The sequence below is a fragment of the Protopterus annectens genome, chromosome 5.part1 (genome assembly GCF_019279795.1).
Source record: "Protopterus annectens isolate FY-2018-M chromosome 5.part1, PAN1.0, whole genome shotgun sequence".
Taxonomy (NCBI): Eukaryota; Metazoa; Chordata; order Ceratodontiformes; family Protopteridae; genus Protopterus; species Protopterus annectens.
In genome coordinates, this window is record NC_056736.1 from 358,257,925 (window position 1) to 358,275,770 (window position 17,846).

Genomic DNA, 17,846 nt, shown 5'->3' on the forward strand with positions numbered 1-17,846 from the left:
CTCTGGATGATGCAGCAGTTATTATTAGGAAGTTTAGCAAGCCTTGGCTGGGTAGGCTTGATATTAAATTAGCTTTTCTTTTGTTACCCATTTAAAAACAAGATTAGCCAAGGCTCAGCTTGTACTTTCAAGGTAATTTTTATTTCAACATGGCCATGCTAATGTGGGTTTTCCACTGCCTGTGCTATTGTTGAGTCTTTTAGCACAGCTTATCAGTGGAGTTGGCAGCAAAAGGCCAACAACCAGGCTGCAGTTCATTAAATCAATGACTTCTTCATCATCAGGGAAGGTAAGCAAGGTGCCAGAGGAGGCATGAACATTTTCATTGATGCATGAATCACCTGGGGGTCCCATTGGATAAGGATGATATGGAAGGTCTGAGTTGCTGCATAACATTTCTAGGTTTAGAAACTGATATTGTTAGGCAAGCATTCAGACTGCCCAATGAATTTTCAGTAGGTTCCAAAGTTAGAGCGATTCAGATCATTTCTCTTATGGATTTACTTCACTTTACCTGCATAGCAATTCCCCCAGTAGAACATTTACAATATCCTTAGCTAATTTATTAAAAGGAGGGTGGAATAAACATCAGTGAGTGTGAATCCCAAAAAAAAAGTAAAAGATGATCTACGTCTGTGGAAAACTTTCCTGGGTTAATTTAGTTTGGCCTAAGTGGGTCAGGAAAGACATCACAGTTTTGGAAATCCTCCCTGACTGGGCAGTACTTTATATTTGGCAAGATAAGTTTAAGGACAAAACAATTATTTTTCATTCTGATAATGAAGCCATGTTTCAGATCCTACTAAGTAGATCCTCCCAATCAGAGTCCAGTCTGTCTTGAGGTTGCTAGTATTGTTCAGTTTAAATATCAATCTAACATTCCCTGCTAAACATGTACCTGTTGTGAGTAATGCCATAGCTGACAGCCCATCATGACTACAGATTTCCAGGTTTCATTCACTGGCTCTACAGACTCACCAGCTTTCCACACCAAAAATGGCTTCTTGGAGAATAATAATGTTGACTTTATTGGGCAATTCATGGGCTGCAAACACCAGGAGATCTTAAGCTTTTGACATATCTAAATTGAAAACTTTTCATTTGAATTTACCAGTTAAAGATAGATGCTGGGCACTGGATATTGTGATTCTCTATAGTCATACATAGGTGCATCCTACAAGACTCCCCCAGCTCTCTACAAATACAAATGAAAGCTTTAGGCTGATTGGCAAGATGCTTAGACCTGCCCAGTTTGGCTTATCACTGTAGTCACTAAATTATGGAAAGAATGGAGCCACATGAATGCCATCCATAGAGAATGAAGGAAGCCCAGAGGAGCTCAGTTGCTAGTGGCTGTAATAAAAGGGGTAATGAAGTCAATTAGGGATTTCCATTCACTGGTATTATGGGCTATGTTATTCACCTGGCTGTACTCCAGTGAGTTACTCTGGGTACTATGATGGGTTGATGTGGTAGTAACAGTTATATGTGTTAGTATGGTTAGGAAAATTGAAAACAGATCAAATCAAAGCTGGCCATCAAATTTATTTATGGAAATCAGAACATTTGGACAAATATTCTCTCCAGTATGTGGTATTCCTGCAACCAAATAGGTTCATAGGATCATAGGTGTTTACTAGGCTAAAGAACACCAGGGCCTTTTTAAGCCTAGCCATGCATCCCAAATCTCTGACAACTACCCTTGATAAGTATAAGCATGGGCCTGGGAGATGAACCATTTACAGGTTACCAGTGTCCATTAGAAACATAGGTGCCAAACCAAGTATGAATTTCCGGTTTCCCATCCAATTGCCCAAGTTGCACTTGAATTGGATTAGGGAGGAACTCTGCTTCACAAGGATGGGGTGTCTGTTCCATAGACAGGGTAGTCTCTGGAATACATACCTATCTTTCCAGCAGGTCCTATTTATATCACAGGCAAGGTTTAAGTCTTTAGAATGGGTAATTCTGGTGCTGTTTGATTTGTGGATATGAAGGAGGTCCATCAGAGTGGGGTCTGACAATGCCCTATATGCCAGGCAAATCATCAGCCTTTGGAGCCCCTCAGCTGCCAATGCCATGCTGAAATGGGCTCTAGTTTGCCAGGGCATCACCCATGAAGGCTATAATTGTCACGACTTTAGAATATGGACAATACCGGAGTTAGCTAGGGATGGGTATTCTGTGGAGCTGATAAAATGTACAAGAAAATGGAAATCAAATGTTTTTCTCAGATACATTAGATGATTGTACTTATTCTTTTCAGTGTAGGTTCACACCTGCTGATGATCATAGTCCACTCTTTCATCTGCAGAGTACTCTCCAGAGCATCCTATAGACCTGTCCAATGGGCAGGGGCATGGCTAGTGTACCTAAGTTTATTGTGGCTTCACTTGTTACCATTCATCAAGAGTTCACTTACCTTCAACAGAGTATCTGATTCACTAATAATTCATTTGGGTGGCAACAATCTGTGTTACATACCAAGATGCATTCTTCTTAGTAAAATCTTGTCTGACTTTGCCATTTTATGCTAAAAGTTCACATTTAAATATGTATGTTGGCCTTCCATCACTCCAAGATTAATATGGAGCAGTGCCTGCAAACTATAGCTACTGAAACTGCTCAGTAATTTTTGAATTGTAGAGTAGCCACAGCATCGAAACAGACTGGTATCTTTGTAATTGATCACAACGAACTGGGGAAACCAGATCCAGATTTCAGTCATACTAACAGCATTCACTTCAACAACTTGGATTGGGAGTTGTTTAACGTGCAGCTACCTTTTCATGTTCAGGATATATTATAATAAAAAAATCAGGAATTCATTGGTAGAGTCTTAACATATTTCCTAGGTTTATAAAAGGGGTGGAACAGCATGTAAAACATGCCGGTGGGCAAGTGTCTTTTTTGTGGCCTCCCCTCACCCCCACTTGTAGAACCTGGGCAGGTGAAGTCTTGATTCATGCTGGAGCTGAAGAAGCAATGTGTGCACCACTTGGTTGTTGGAAGAAGCTGCCCAACACAGGGGGTAAGCATATGCCAAACAGCTATTAATGGAAACAGTTCATTTAGGTGTTATCCATACAGTTTGCTATTTGGCATTTGAATTTAAATTGTTACAGAGTTGCTTTGTTAAATTTATGTTTTCAACAAATAGCCACAATGCATACACTTGTATTTGGTTTTGTTTGGGGAAGGGAGGTCTCTTAGTTGATAATAGAGTATTTGCCTAAGCAAATGCTATTGCAAATAGGACCAGACTGACTTCAGAAGGGGAGGTACTAGTTGCCTCATCCTTGACATCAAGTGTGAGCAGATCACTCAAATGATTGGCTGCCACAAAGTTTACCCACCCATCTCACCCCTTTGGTAAGAATGTTTAATTTTGATTTTTAATTATGCTTTTTCATTCTTCTGTACCACGGTTGTGTGAGTGCCTTTTTGTAGTCTCTTTTCCCCATCCCCCCTTCTTTTCCAAGTCACAGGTAGCTGTTATATTCTCTGAAGGGGTGGAGAACACAGGCAGGTGAAGTTATGATTTATGATGAAACTGAGAAGGCATTTTGCACACAAACTGATTGTGGAGAGGAGCTGGCCGGCAGAGGCGGTGGTAGGGGATGCCATCTGGCTACTAATGGAAACCATTCATTTTGCTGTTAACTCTACAGTTTGCAGTTTGGTAGTGAATGTAAACTGCTGCAAACACTTGGTTTGCTGAATTTATGTATTTGATGTTTTCAGTAAGTGGTCACAGTGCACACACTTGTATTTTGTTTTGTTTGGAGAAGGGATGTTTTTTAGTAAACAACAGTGTTTAATTACTGTTTTGTGTGTTTATAAAAAGCTTTGCTAATGTTTCTAAAAGTCTGCATGTTATAAACAGTGGTGTTATGGAAAAAATATTCTTTGGCATTTGTTAAACTCAGTGCCAAAAGCTCTGTATTGAAAATGAAAGTATGTTATATATACTAATTGGCATACTTCTTCACACAAACTAATTGTGTGTGTACATTTTATATACCTCTATGTATGTGTATATATATATATATATATATATATATATATATATATATATATATGTGTGTGTGTGTATGTGTGTATGTGTGTGTGCACGTGAATCCCTGCATTGTTCTTTTTGTTGTTGTTGAAGTGCTTTTTTATCAAGTGCATGTTATTTCACTCAAAGTCATAGAATAACATGCACATCAAAGGAGGCATACATTAGCAGCAATATCACAGAAGTAGGTAGTTTCACTTCTTCCCCAGTTTTGTGCAAACTCAGAATTACTATATGTAAGTTAGTGGAGGTATGGGGGACTGTGACCTCATAAGGGGTGGAGGGGGTTTGCCCACTGCAAAATGGTGGTTTTCACTTTTTTCAATAACTCCATCTTTCAATGAGCAGCACATTCTTGCATTTTTTCAGCAACTCTGCCTTTCAGTGAACACATTCTTGCTATTATCAAAGAAATGAAGATTTTACCACTACCCATCACAGCTGTTTAGTCAAATGGTTGGGCTCCTTTCATTATCTAAATATTTAGGTAGGGGACAACAGGCAAATCTGAAGAAAAACTGTTTGGGTTTTGTCACCATGGAAGCAGATAAGGGTTCTTCAAAGGTTTCCATCACCACAAAAGGTACATGAATGGATTTCTTAACCACACCTTCCACAGGTCTATCAGATGTCTCAGCTAGCTAACCTGCTGTAATTTCAGAGCTGCTTAAAAAATCTTCACTTTTCATATTCATGAGGTCTGTAATTCTCAGTGCAACCCGTTCTAACATGATTGACATGTTTAGTCACAGAGAGACTATTTCCAATTACCAGAGTATACAATATCGCTCCTGAACAACTCAGTTATGAAAGGTTCCGTTTAGGACAATAACTAATTTCTCAAGTATAGTTCACCTCCAGGTGCAATTGCATATTCACTGAAAGTCTGTTTCTGACTTCAGTGTTTTCATGTCTTTTGTTTTCAGATCTAACAAAAGCTAGTCATACATGGATATCAGCCTCAATGACATTTCTGCTACAGATCAAACTTTAATCATCTGAAAAGTCAATTATATAACTAAACAGGAAGCACAGCAATTCTGTTTCCACTGTATCACCTTTCAACTAAATGTTCATCTAAAAAAACTAGCCAAAAGCTACTATGACTTATAAATAATTAATATAATATTATATATAGGTCAAAATAATAAGACACTATTAATTTAGTTATATATTTTGCCATTTAAAACTATTCTCTCCATTACTATATACAAGTTTAATAATCTAACAAATAGTATACTACTTACTTATTTATATAATAGTAGTATACATTGCCCATTGAATATTCCTAAATTATTCACTCATTCAACAATATTATAATTAGATCTCTAAATAAATATTACAGAGTGGGACCTGAAGAGATAAAGAAATCTGTAAACTTACAGGTCACAGATAATCTTATCATACTAAACTATAATACAAAAAAGAAATCAATGTACATATATATTTATCATGTCAAGAAAACACACATATTTAATAGCTCTAGCCAAAAGCTCTGAATTAATTTTTAAAGTATAAGTGCCTATATTTCAAATTTAACACATCAATTATGAAAATATTTAAAAAAGTTAGCTTATTAAACTACTTCATAAAACTTAGCTCATTACTGAGGTCGATGAGAATGTCTTACTTTCAAGCAAAAATCCTAAATTTTCTAGACTTTGTTGCATACTTGGGAGCCATACATAGGTACTCCTATTGTTTCATTGTGAATTGCTTAGCCAATCATGTTTTCAAATCTTTTCAACCCTCCTCTGATTTATTCCTATAGTTGTCAAACAATATTTTATATGTCCTACTAATTATTCATTTTTTTAACAGAAGATTCAACTAAAAACTCTACCAGGTCTTTCACTTAGGATTCCACCATCAGTTTCTCTTTGCCTATACTCTATCAATCCCCAATGGGGAGACAGTCTTTAGCCTGCAAACCAAATGTCTTCTTGGTCTCATCCCACTCTATTACCTTTCCTGCTTGAGTTATTTGCTTCCGATATCTAGGATCCTTTGTCAGGTTTCTCCAGTAAATTTGAGGCCCTGTTGCCTATTTTCTAAACCCCTACTTGCAGCCATCCCTATTGGCAAAATCTCCTTCTTCCATTCTTGTATTGGCTTAGTTCTTAGAATACTTTCAGCTACTTTATGAATATAATACTCTATATGGCTATTATTCTCCTTAAGGATCTGCATCCAAAAAACTCTCTCTTTATTTCTTGAATCTCCCCCACTTCATCATCATCCCCTTTCCACTTCAAATTATAGCTTTCTGCCTCTGTTAATCATATGACCCTTAACTGTGAAGGTCTGAAATTTCCCTTCAAATCAGGTTACCCTAAACCACCTTTATCTGTTGGAAGGATCAACCTATCCCTCTTGACCCTTGGCCTCTTCCCCTCACACATAAATTCCTTCAACTCTTTAGTAATTATTGTCCTCAACTTTTCCTCTGGTTGATAAAGATATGCCTGACTGGCATATAAAACTAAAGAAACTAAAATATTTTCACCACTTATATCTTGCAATCTATATCCATAAACAACAGCTTCCAGTTTCTGAGTTTTTTGTATTATCTTTTGTTTAGTCTCTTCCCACATATCGTTTGCTGCCATAACAGAATCCTTTTTAATCCATACTCTTAAATATTTCACTTTATCATGTTTCCATAAATATGGGTATTGCTGGAGCAATTCATGTGTGGGTACATAATTTGTAACTTTGTTACACCTTCATTAATTTTATATCCTGAAAAAAACTTGAAACTATCTCAAGATATTCCACAACACTGAAATGTCCTTTTCTGATTTAATCAGGTAGAAAATATTATCTGCAAATAAAGCAAACTTTTGGTGATTACCATACCAATTATATTGTTGAATTTCTGAGTACCTTATTTTCTTTGCCAATGGCTTGAAATATAAAACAATAACAAAGGGAAAAGAAGACACCCCTGCCTAGTTCCTCTTTTCAGACACAAGTTGACAGAAAGAAACCCTTCTAGTTTGATTTTTGCCTCTGATCATTCATATATCCTCCTAATTAACCTTATTATTGTATCAGGGAATGCAAATGCTTCCATTGCCCTACTCATAAAATCCCAGTTTACTCTGTTGAGTGGTATTTTCTTACACTATGCTTCCTTCTGGATTATCATTGTTCTATTAATGTTGTCAATTCGTTGCCGCCCCTCCACATGGATCCATATCTATCAATTTTGGCAACACGTTGCCATTCTTTTAGCTATTACAGAGAGTCACATAATTATTCTTATATGGCTTATAAGATTTAACTTTTGCTGCCTCACCTAGTACATCTCTAAAACTGCTGACTACAGTACTTTAAACGTGAAACACGTACTTCAGAAAGAGAAAAATATCACTTTAGTATAAGTAGGTAATAATACCTAATGGGATTGGTGTTACTGGGGAACAACAGACTGCTCTGAGGTATGCTCAGGACCAATATATATTACTACTCATGGAGAATGCATTAACTCTGGGTATGTTTTTTGTAGTTTTTATCTATTATATATAGGATTTCTCTACAAGAATGTTTTTAATACAGTTTGTATTTATTATTTTATTCACCCTTTTGTTGGCTGTGCTAGTTCCACTAGGCCAACAGACTCTTTTCAGGAGAGAGATCCTGATGGTACTCATACTGACTATAGGAAATCTGTCAGGGAACTGGGGAAATTCTTTACTCTTTTTTTTTTTTTTTTTTTGTTTTTGATAAGTGCCCTGTGTCTGAACAGAGTCTATGTTAAATAAACGAATGCTTAAAATGTTGAGTACAACATACTCAAACACTTTTAAGCAAAAGTTTATTTAACCGACCGCTCAGAAAATCCATTGACACAATCCCGAAAAGTTTCATTTGGCCACCTACCCCTCCAAACTGCTACAGTACACGAAACCAACTAATATCATGGTACTTACACACAATAAGAGAAGAAAAAAAAGGGAAACCATACTTTAATGCCCCCACACCCCCTACTTAAATATACCAACTCCGAGACTGTACTTTAGTGCAGAAAAGGGAAATTCTCCTATTCTGCATTGTAAGGTGCCATTAACACTAGCTTACATGACTTATTAAGTCACATATGTCAGTGCTGGCCAAACTAAATGTTTCAGAACTCTGTTTTCCGAAGTTCTGGGCAGTTGATTAAATAACCGTTTGCTTAAAAGTGTTCCAGTATGTTGTACTGGATATTTTAAGATGCACACTACAATCATACACAGAATATCAGTTTGTACTTCATAGTATTTTTGTAAATGCCTAAAATGTGCATTGTTTTATTTTAAGTTATTAAATAAATGAAAAAGTGTATATCTGAAAGAGTCAGGATGAAATTAAATAAAATGTATATGTAGGCTGCTTACTTGTTCAATGACTTATGTGTAATAATAAGAAAAAGCTCCCCCTCCCATAAAGTACATTAAGTAGGTGAAAGCAGGTGGGTGTTAGGAGTTTTAGCTCTTTTAATTCATCATAATGTTCTTTACGCAGTTGTAAATGCACAGTGTATTTTTATGTTCATCATGAGAGTCTCAGCTTCTCCAGAGCATGGAGACCTGTAATTTCATTACCAGTATAAATGTTTATACATAAAAATTGTGTTGGTATTATTTATTTCTGCTTTAGCTTTTCGCTGTTATTTTATATCAAAGGATAGATGATTTTTTTCTTTTTGTTTATTATTTTGTACCTGTGTTCTGAAATAGTTGACAACCATTTGATAGCCATAAAACATCAATGACTGGTTGCAATTGGAAATACTAGGTATTAAAAATTTAACTGAGCCTCACTGCTTGGTTACATTAGAGCAGTAAATGATGTATATAAAAAAACAGGCTTACAACACCTGCACAAATTGCCCAACACTATGAAGAATATGTAAAAGTTATTGGCTGAGCAATCATGTTGGAATGCAGGAAGACGTGCTTTGCATGGATGAGAAACAAAAATGTTTCCTAAGTGTATCAATTGATTTGTCTTGCCTATGAGAGGAATTAGTGACCAAGTTGCCATACTTGAATATGACTTTTGAAGTTAATTGTGTGTTTTGTTATAGGAGATACAGTAGGAGTATGTGAACAGATGCCATAACACCATTTACCTTCAATAAGATTCATTAGAAGAGGTGATGTAGCTACATTATTGAGTAAGGAAACTGGTGTTGTATTTATTTATTTATTTTGCCCCACGGTTTTAGTGTGATAATTAGACAGCCTTGTTGCTAAATATACTCCCCTTATACGGAAATGTACCCCTTTGGAAAATTCACACTACAATGAGGTTTATTATATTTTTTTGCCCATCTTATAAGTTAGAGAGAGAGATGGAAAAAGCATAAGATGTATAGTTTTGAAGAAGAAAAACAAAGAATGGACATAAAAGATATAAACTATAATGGCCTCCACTAAGACAATATGAACGCAATCTTTAAAAAAACTAGATGTTTAAGAGCAAGATGATGTAATCTGAAGACACTGTATGGTGGGTTTAGCAGGTATAAAGCTTTGCTTTCACAAAAGGGCAACGGTTGATCAGCAGATTATTCTGTGATAGATATGATGTTCAAAAAGAGTGACAGACTTCAATAATCCACCGGAAAAACATAACTGAATTCATATGAGTGGAAAGATAAATTATGTCAGATGTTAAGAAGGATATGCAATTTATCTGCCACCAAAATTTAACTTTCACCAAGCTTTTACTCCCTAAACCCATTATCGCTATAATGACAAAACTGCATCCAATATATAAACACAGAAAAACAGCTATACATTTCCATATACTCTTGGGCAATTCTAAGACTCCTCCTATGATATCCTAAAGAGTATTAGATGTAGGAAGAAAATCCTGTTAGTATGGAAATTTATAGGAAAATGTTAAACTTTCAACTGATGCAATTCTCCAAAGCAGATTATTTTTATGGTCACATGCTGCCATGGATAATGTACTCATGCTTGTTGAACTAAACCACATTCCCGAGCAATAGAAAAATGCAAAATAATGATGAGTTCAGGACAGCATAGTGTAGAGTCTACGAGTCTAGAGTCTATGGTCTAGCACTACACTGCCTAAAACCTGTACTAGACTAACTCTTTGGTGGAACATGTGTGGTTTAGTTGTCGGATCTTTGGTAGGACCTGTGTGGTATAGTTGTGCGAAACTGTAAAAGAGAGGATACCATGCACTTTTTGTGGTTACCACGGTACATTAGCTGCTCTTGCTGACAACTCCCAAGTGGATGTTCAGTCCTGACTCCAGCTTACTTTCTGAATAAAGTTTGTATTTTTCTTCAGGCAGTCATGAGAGATATCTCCTAGATACTTCAATTTCCTCACACCTCCAAAATGATTAATGATTAGGTTGACTGGTCATTCTAAGCCACACATGCTTACAGTCTCAGTCTTTATCATTGCTCCAGTGGCTCAGGCCATTGGTGAAAAAAGTCCACAGGAATCAAGCCAACTGCCCAGTAAGTAAGTAAATAACTACAGTGTGATTATCCAAACAATAAATAGCAGATTGCTTAACCACTGTTTGTTCTCAAGTGCTAAGAATTCTGAGGCATTACCAGGATTAAATTATTAGCATAACATCTGGATCATTTGAAGTTTTAATGGAGGATATACCCATCAGTAATAACCAGCTACAAGACTGTTACAAAAGAGGATTTACTATCTTAACATTAACATACCTTTCATGCACAGAAAATGAGGGATCTGAACAGAAGCTATTGCTCCATTTGTGGATGTGAAGTCAAACAGTGGACTTGCAGGGCTCCACCCTCTCGCAGCCAGATCAGGAGCACAATAATGCCATGAGCGATACCTGTAGTGAAGGGTGGTCGCTGTCTTAGTTTTCCATCTGAGGCCTGTCACCGAACATTGGTAGTGCCCTTTACCCGGAAATGTAATGCTACAAAATAAAAATGCACAGTAACATTTTTCTAGCATTCAGAAACAGCAAGTAATTCAACTGCTTACTCTCTCTCTCTCTCTCTCTCTGATCTCTCTAAAAAACCAAGCCCCCATAAATTCCATTAATCTATTTTCTCTGTTAATTTATGTTAAAAAGTATTTCCTTTTGACTTTATAAGTTTCTAGGTATTTTACATAAGTTAAAATGAATATAACGCCCTGTGAAGGGATTTAAAGTCTAGTTCCCAGGTACATTTTAATCTACTTTTGAAGTGACAGATCAGTTATCTAATGTATTTCGGTGTTTAGAGAGAGTTTTGTTATGTCATGTCAGTTTCATAGTTCATTTTTTAAATGTATTTTTTGTAATTTACATAATTAAGATCAGATCTGTTTTGCAGCTATGCTGTTTACTAAATGGCTAACCGCAGTTAGCATTTTATTTGATTTTTATTATTTTTTTTTTACTTTTGTCTTTCCAAAATGAATCCATTTTATTTGTAGGTGGTTGACTTAGGTGATCAGTGTTGTTTTTGAGCAGATATATGTGTACCTATTGCATCAGCACTGGTAAAATTTAAATAAAATTTTTAATCAAAAGTACATTTCAGCTTTAGGAGGCCTCACAATTCAGTGACTCAGGTCCATGAGGTCCCATCATTGTCTCTGCATTGTGAGGCCACACTGTTAAATGATGCAGCTCCAGAATGCTCTATCACTCAGTGACTGTGGCTCCAGAGGACTCCACCTTTGACTGACTCAGCTCGAGAAGACTCCACAATGCAGTGATTTGGCTTCAGGAGGACCCACCACTCAGTGATTTCAAGACGTTCCATAAAAACCCATTTCCTTCATTTGGAACTGTATTTATTTGCCTCATTGACTCTTGTGTGTTTCAAACATTTTGTACGGTAATTTTTGAATTTATTTAATTGCATCACTGCTTAGTTTTTAAGCAGTCTAAGAAGTATGAATTTGAACTTCTTTCTCTATAGTATTTTCCCATTGCCCATCATTCCCTGAGCTTTGGCCAACTGAGACCTACATGAGTGGAGTTAAGTAGATTTTTATCTGCACTTTTATCAAATAATACACGATTTAAAGTAATTTGTTTGTGTTGCATTGAGCAATATCTAGCTGGAAGTTGACTGTTTTTTCAGTAGGTCTTATACAAGTGGTATTTTCAGTTAAGGCTTGTTAAAAAACCTGCATAGCCAGTGATAAGTGGGGGTAGTTTACCTCATTGTTATTCGGTTTCTGTATTATACAAGTTGTACAGTGAATTGTTTTCTGTTTAAACTGTGAGCTTTGGCCAACTGAGACCTACATGAGTGGAGTTAAGTAGATTCTATCTGCACTTTTATCAAATAATACACGATTTAAAGTAATTTGTTTGTGTTGCACTGAGCAATATCTAGCTGGAAGTTGACTGTTTTTTCAGTAGGTCTTATACAAGTGGTATTTTCAGTTAAGGCTTGTTAAAAACCTGCATAGCCAGTGATAAGTGGGGTAGTTTACCTCATTGTTATTCGGTTTCTGTCTTATACAAGTGGTACAGTGAATTGTTTTCTGTTTAAACTGTGAGCTTTGGCCAACTGAGACCTACATGAGTGGAGTTAAGTAGATTTTTATCTGCACTTTTATCAAATAATACACGATTTAAAGTAATTTGTTTGTGTTGCATTGAGCAATATCTAGCTGGAAGTTGACTGTTTTTTCAGTAGGTCCTATACAAGTGGTATTTTCAGTTAAGGCTTGTTAAAAAACCTGCATAGCCAGTGATAAGTGAGGGTAGTTTACCTCATTGTTATTCGGTTTCTGTCTTATACAAGTGGTACAGTGAATTGTTTTCTGTTTAAACTGTGAGCTTTGGCCAACTGAGACCTACATGAGTGGAGTTAAGTAGATTTTTATCTGCACTTTTATCAAATAATACACGATTTAAAGTAATTTGTTTGTGTTGCATTGAGCAATATCTAGCTGGAAGTTGACTGTTTTTTCAGTAGGTCTTATACAAGTGGTATTTTCAGTTAAGGCTTGTTAAAAAACCTGCATAGCCAGTGATAAGTGGGGGTAGTTTATCTCATTGTTATTCGGTTTCTGTCTTATACAAGTGGTACAGTGAATTGTTTTCTGTTTAAACTGTGAGCTTTGGCCAACTGAGACCTACATGAGTGGAGTTAAGTAGATTTTTATCTGCACTTTTATCAAATAATACACGATTTAAAGTAATTTGTTTGTGTTGCATTGAGCAATATCTAGCTGGACATTGACTGTTTTTTCAGTAGGTCTTATACAAGTGGTATTTTCAGTTAAGGCTTGTTAAAAAACCTGCATAGCCAGTGATAAGTGGGGGTAGTTTACCTCATTGTTATTCGGTTTCTGTCTTATACAAGTGGTACAGTGAATTGTTTTCTGTTTAAACTGTGAGCTTTGGCCAACTGAGACCTACATGAGTGGAGTTAAGTAGATTTTTATCTGCACTTTTATCAAATAATACATGATTTAAAGTAATTTGTTTGTGTTGCATTGAGCAATATCTAGCTGGAAGTTGACTGTTTTTTCAGTAGGTCTTATACAAGTGGTATTTTCAGTTAAGGCTTGTTAAAAACCTGCATAGCCAGTGATAAGTGGGGTAGTTTACCTCATTGTTATTTGGTTTCTGTCTTATACAAGTGGTACAGTGAATTGTTTTCTGTTTAAACTGTGAGCATTGGCCAACTGAGACCTACATGAATGGAGTTAAGTAGATTTTTATCTGCACTTTTATCAAATAATACACAATTTAAAGTAATTTGTTTGTGTTGCATTGAGCAATATCTAGCTGGAAGTTGACTGTTTTTTCAGTAGGTCTTATACAAGTGGTATTTTCAGTTAAGGCTTGTTAAAAAACCTGCATAGCCAGTGATAAGTGGGGGTAGTTTACCTCATTGTTATTCGGTTTCTGTCTTATACAAGTGGTACAGTGAATTGTTTTCTGTTTAAACTGTGAGCATTGGCCAACTGAGACCTACATGAATGGAGTTAAGTAGATTTTTATCTGCACTTTTATCAAATAATACACAATTTAAAGTAATTTGTTTGTGTTGCATTGAGCAATATCTAGCTGGAAGTTGACTGTTTTTTCAGTAGGTCTTATACAAGTGGTATTTTCAGTTAAGGCTTGTTAAAAAACCTGCATAGCCAGTGATAAGTGGGGGTAGTTTACCTCATTGTTATTCGGTTTCTGTCTTATACAAGTGGTACAGTGAATTGTTTTCTGTTTAAACTGTGAGTTTTGGCCAACTGAGTCCTACATGAGTGGAGTTAAGTAGATTTTTATCTGCACTTTTATCAAATAATACACGATTTAAAGTAATTTGTTTGTGTTGCATTGAGCAATATCTAGCTGGAAGTTGATTTTTTTTAAGTAGGTCTTAGACAAGTGGTATTTTCATTTAAGGCTTGTTAAAAAACCTGCATAGCCAGTGATAAGTGGGGTAGTTTACCTCATTGTTATTCGGTTTCTGTCTTATACAAGTGGTACAGTGAATTGTTTTCTGTTTAAACTGTGAGCATTGGCCAACTGAGACCTACATGAATGGAGTTAAGTAGATTTTTATCTGCACTTTTATCAAATAATACACAATTTAAAGTAATTTGTTTGTGTTGCATTGAGCAATATCTAGCTGGAAGTTGACTGTTTTTTCAGTAGGTCTTATACAAGTGGTATTTTCAGTTAAGGCTTGTTAAAACCTGCATAGCCAGTGATAAGTGGGGGTAGTTTACCTCATTGTTATTCGGTTTCTGTCTTATACAAGTGGTACAGTGAATTGTTTTCTGTTTAAACTGTGAGTTTTGGCCAACTGAGTCCTACATGAGTGGAGTTAAGTAGATTTTTATCTGCACTTTTATCAAATAATACACGATTTAAAGTAATTTGTTTGTGTTGCATTGAGCAATATCTAGCTGGAAGTTGACTGTTTTTTCAGTAGGTCTTATACAAGTGGTATTTTCAGTTAAGGCTTGTTAAAAAACCTGCATAGCCAGTGATAAGTGGGGGTAGTTTACCTCATTGTTATTCGGTTTCTGTCTTATACAAGTGGTACAGTGAATTGTTTTCTGTTTAAACTGTGAGCTTTGGCCAACTGAGACCTACATGAGTGGAGTTAAGTAGATTTTTATCTGCACTTTTATCAAATAATACACAATTTAAAGTAATTTGTTTGTGTTGCATTGAGCAATATCTAGCTGGAAGTTGACTGTTTTTTCACCCACCCTCCTTGTTTTTGTCTTGGTGTTAATCTTGGTGGCTTTGAAACTGCCCACCCTTCTTGTAAATTTGCACTTGGATACTCCTCCTGGGCCCATCTCATTTGCTCACTCAAAAAAAAATGTATCTGCTTTTACTGTATTTGTGTTTCTTCCTACTTTATTTTGCTTTTGCGTCATCTTCAAAGTACTCAGTTGTATTTATTACTGCTTGGTGTAACTCATTCTAAGCCTTTTAGTTTAAGCACTTGGGCTTCAGACCAGTTGTTTTACATTAAGAAGGTTTGTTGTCTGCACTGTAGTGGCAGGACTGGTAGCTTACATCCTTCTAAGTTGGGAACTGCTGATTGAGGGCTCAGTGTCTGTTATTCTAAAAGTGTATTAATTCTGGTTAAAGCACTTGGGCTTCAGGCAAGTTATTTTACATTAAGAGGGTTCGTGGTCTGCACTCTTGTGGGAGGAGAGGCTGGACTCTGCCCTTCTGAGCTGGGAATTTCTGGTTAAAGGCTTATAGTGCCTGCATATTTGAACTGCTTCTTACTGAAATTGGTACACCTTGTTTGCTGTAGCATAGACTAGATCCAGGCCTGCTGAATCTAGCTTTGTTTGTATAACTTGAGCACTAATCCAGGCATTCTTTAAAGTATTCAATTGTATTTATTACTGCTTGGTAGTAACTTGATTAAAGTGTAGCTATCATTCTAAGTCTTTTGGATTAAGCACTTGGGCTTCAGACCAGTTGTTTTACATTAGGAAGGTTTGTGGCCTGCACTGTGGTGGCAGGACAGGTAGCTTACATCCTTCTAAGTTGGGAACTGCTGATTGAGGGCTCAGTGTCTGTTATTCTAAAAGTGTATTAGTTCTGGTTTAAGCACTTGGGCTTCAGGCTAGCTATTTTACATTAAGAAGGTTCGTGGTCTGCACTCTTGTGGGAGGAGAGGCTGGACTCTGCCCTTCTGAGCTGGGAATTTCTGGTTAAAGGCTTATAGTGCCTGCATATTTTAACTGTTTCTTACTGAAATTGGTACACCTTGTTTGCTGTAGCATAGACTAGATCCAGGCCTGCTGAATCTAGCTTTGTTTGTATGCTTGTTGTTTGTTTGTTTGTTATTTCCCTGAAACGCTAATTCCACCTAAAACGCGGCTTTTCAGCGCTTCTGTGGATCCCTAGTGATATCTGCATTGCTTACTGTACTTATTTCCTTGTATCACTTGAATGAAAGTTACTGTTTGTCGTTTTTGCATTTAAGTTACCTGTAGCAAATTGCATTTAAGTTACCTGGCACTTGCTCACTAAAGCAATTATATAGATCAGCACTAAAAAATTAAAAGCTCTACACCCTCACAAACTCCCCCTGAGTACCTTGTTCCCCATTGGCCCTTTTTTTCAGTTATAAAGGAATTCCCAATACTATTCTAGCATGTCCAAAGGTCAGTTGTCAATCTCCTCTCCGGTCCAGCTGGTGAATCTGGGAATCTTGAGGCAATGTTACAACTGCCTCATGTACACAGACAACCCTCTCCTCCTCCCAACGAATTCCAACACATGTGAGAGATGCAACCATATAGCCAAACTGGAGGCTAAGCTCTCTCAACTCAGTACTGGCGTAACCAGTCAGGAGGAAAAGGAAACCACACTCACTACAATTCCAGTCTTACATAGACCTACCACGACAGCAAACCAAACACATAAACACACAAAAACATACTTGAAGGCTCTAAATAAAAATCTGCCTAAGCAGCAGAGACCTCCAAAGCAGACACCCAAGCAACCGCTACCCCAAAACAAAACACATGCAACACATAGCTCACAAAGCCAGTGTGTCAACAGTCACAGCCCTTAAGGCTAAACAACACACCTGATACACTTGTAATAGGTGACTCTATCATCAGGCACACTGACATCCCGCTCACCAGGCTGAACAAGGAGAAGGTCACGGTGAGCTGCCTGTCGGGCGCTAGGATCCGCCACATAACACAAGCACTCAGGTCACTCCAAGGCAAGTACAAATATGACTCAGTCATTGTCCATGCTGGTGTGAATGACCTGAGACGAACCTCCCTGGACTACATGAAAAGAGACATAGAGGAGCTCTCTGAGCATGTAGCCCAGGCCGGTATGACCCTGACCTTGAGTAGCATCTTACCCTCACCAAGAATGATGCCACAATATGAAGACAAGATGATCAATTTCAAAAATTGGCTTAAGTATTGGTGTCATTCAAAGTGGATCCAATGCCTGTCAGCCTGGGATGACATGCTCGACAAGCCACGATGCTTCGCTAGGGACGGCTTGCACCTATCACCCCTGGGCTTTCGGATATTGGCAAAGGCTCTTGCTACCCCCATAGTGCCTTTTTTAGGCAAGGCTCAAAAGACAATCCCACCTCCATAGGTATCACAAGTGATAAGAAACTAAGAGTAATGCTACTCAACACCAGAAGTCTAAACCTCAAGATGCATGCACTCAAAACTCTCCTTAGCATGGAGAACATCGATATCTGTGCAGTAACAGAAACCTGGTTCAAGGCTCCCGAGAGCACCCCAGCACTACCAGGTTATACCGCATACCATGCTTTTCGGCCCCAAAACTTAGACCGAAC

The 17,846-nt window shown here is 37.1% G+C and overlaps 1 protein-coding gene across 1 annotated transcript in view; it reads right to left on the reverse strand.

Moving 5' to 3' along the window:
* Positions 1–17,846, reverse strand: part of LOC122803422 — a 533,519-nt gene that overhangs the window by 177,879 nt on the left and 337,794 nt on the right. Inside the window, exon 6 of the mRNA XM_044073034.1 lies at positions 10,770–10,990. Coding sequence (XP_043928969.1) covers positions 10,770–10,990 — 221 coding nt within the window. The remainder of the gene's footprint in view (positions 1–10,769; positions 10,991–17,846) is intronic.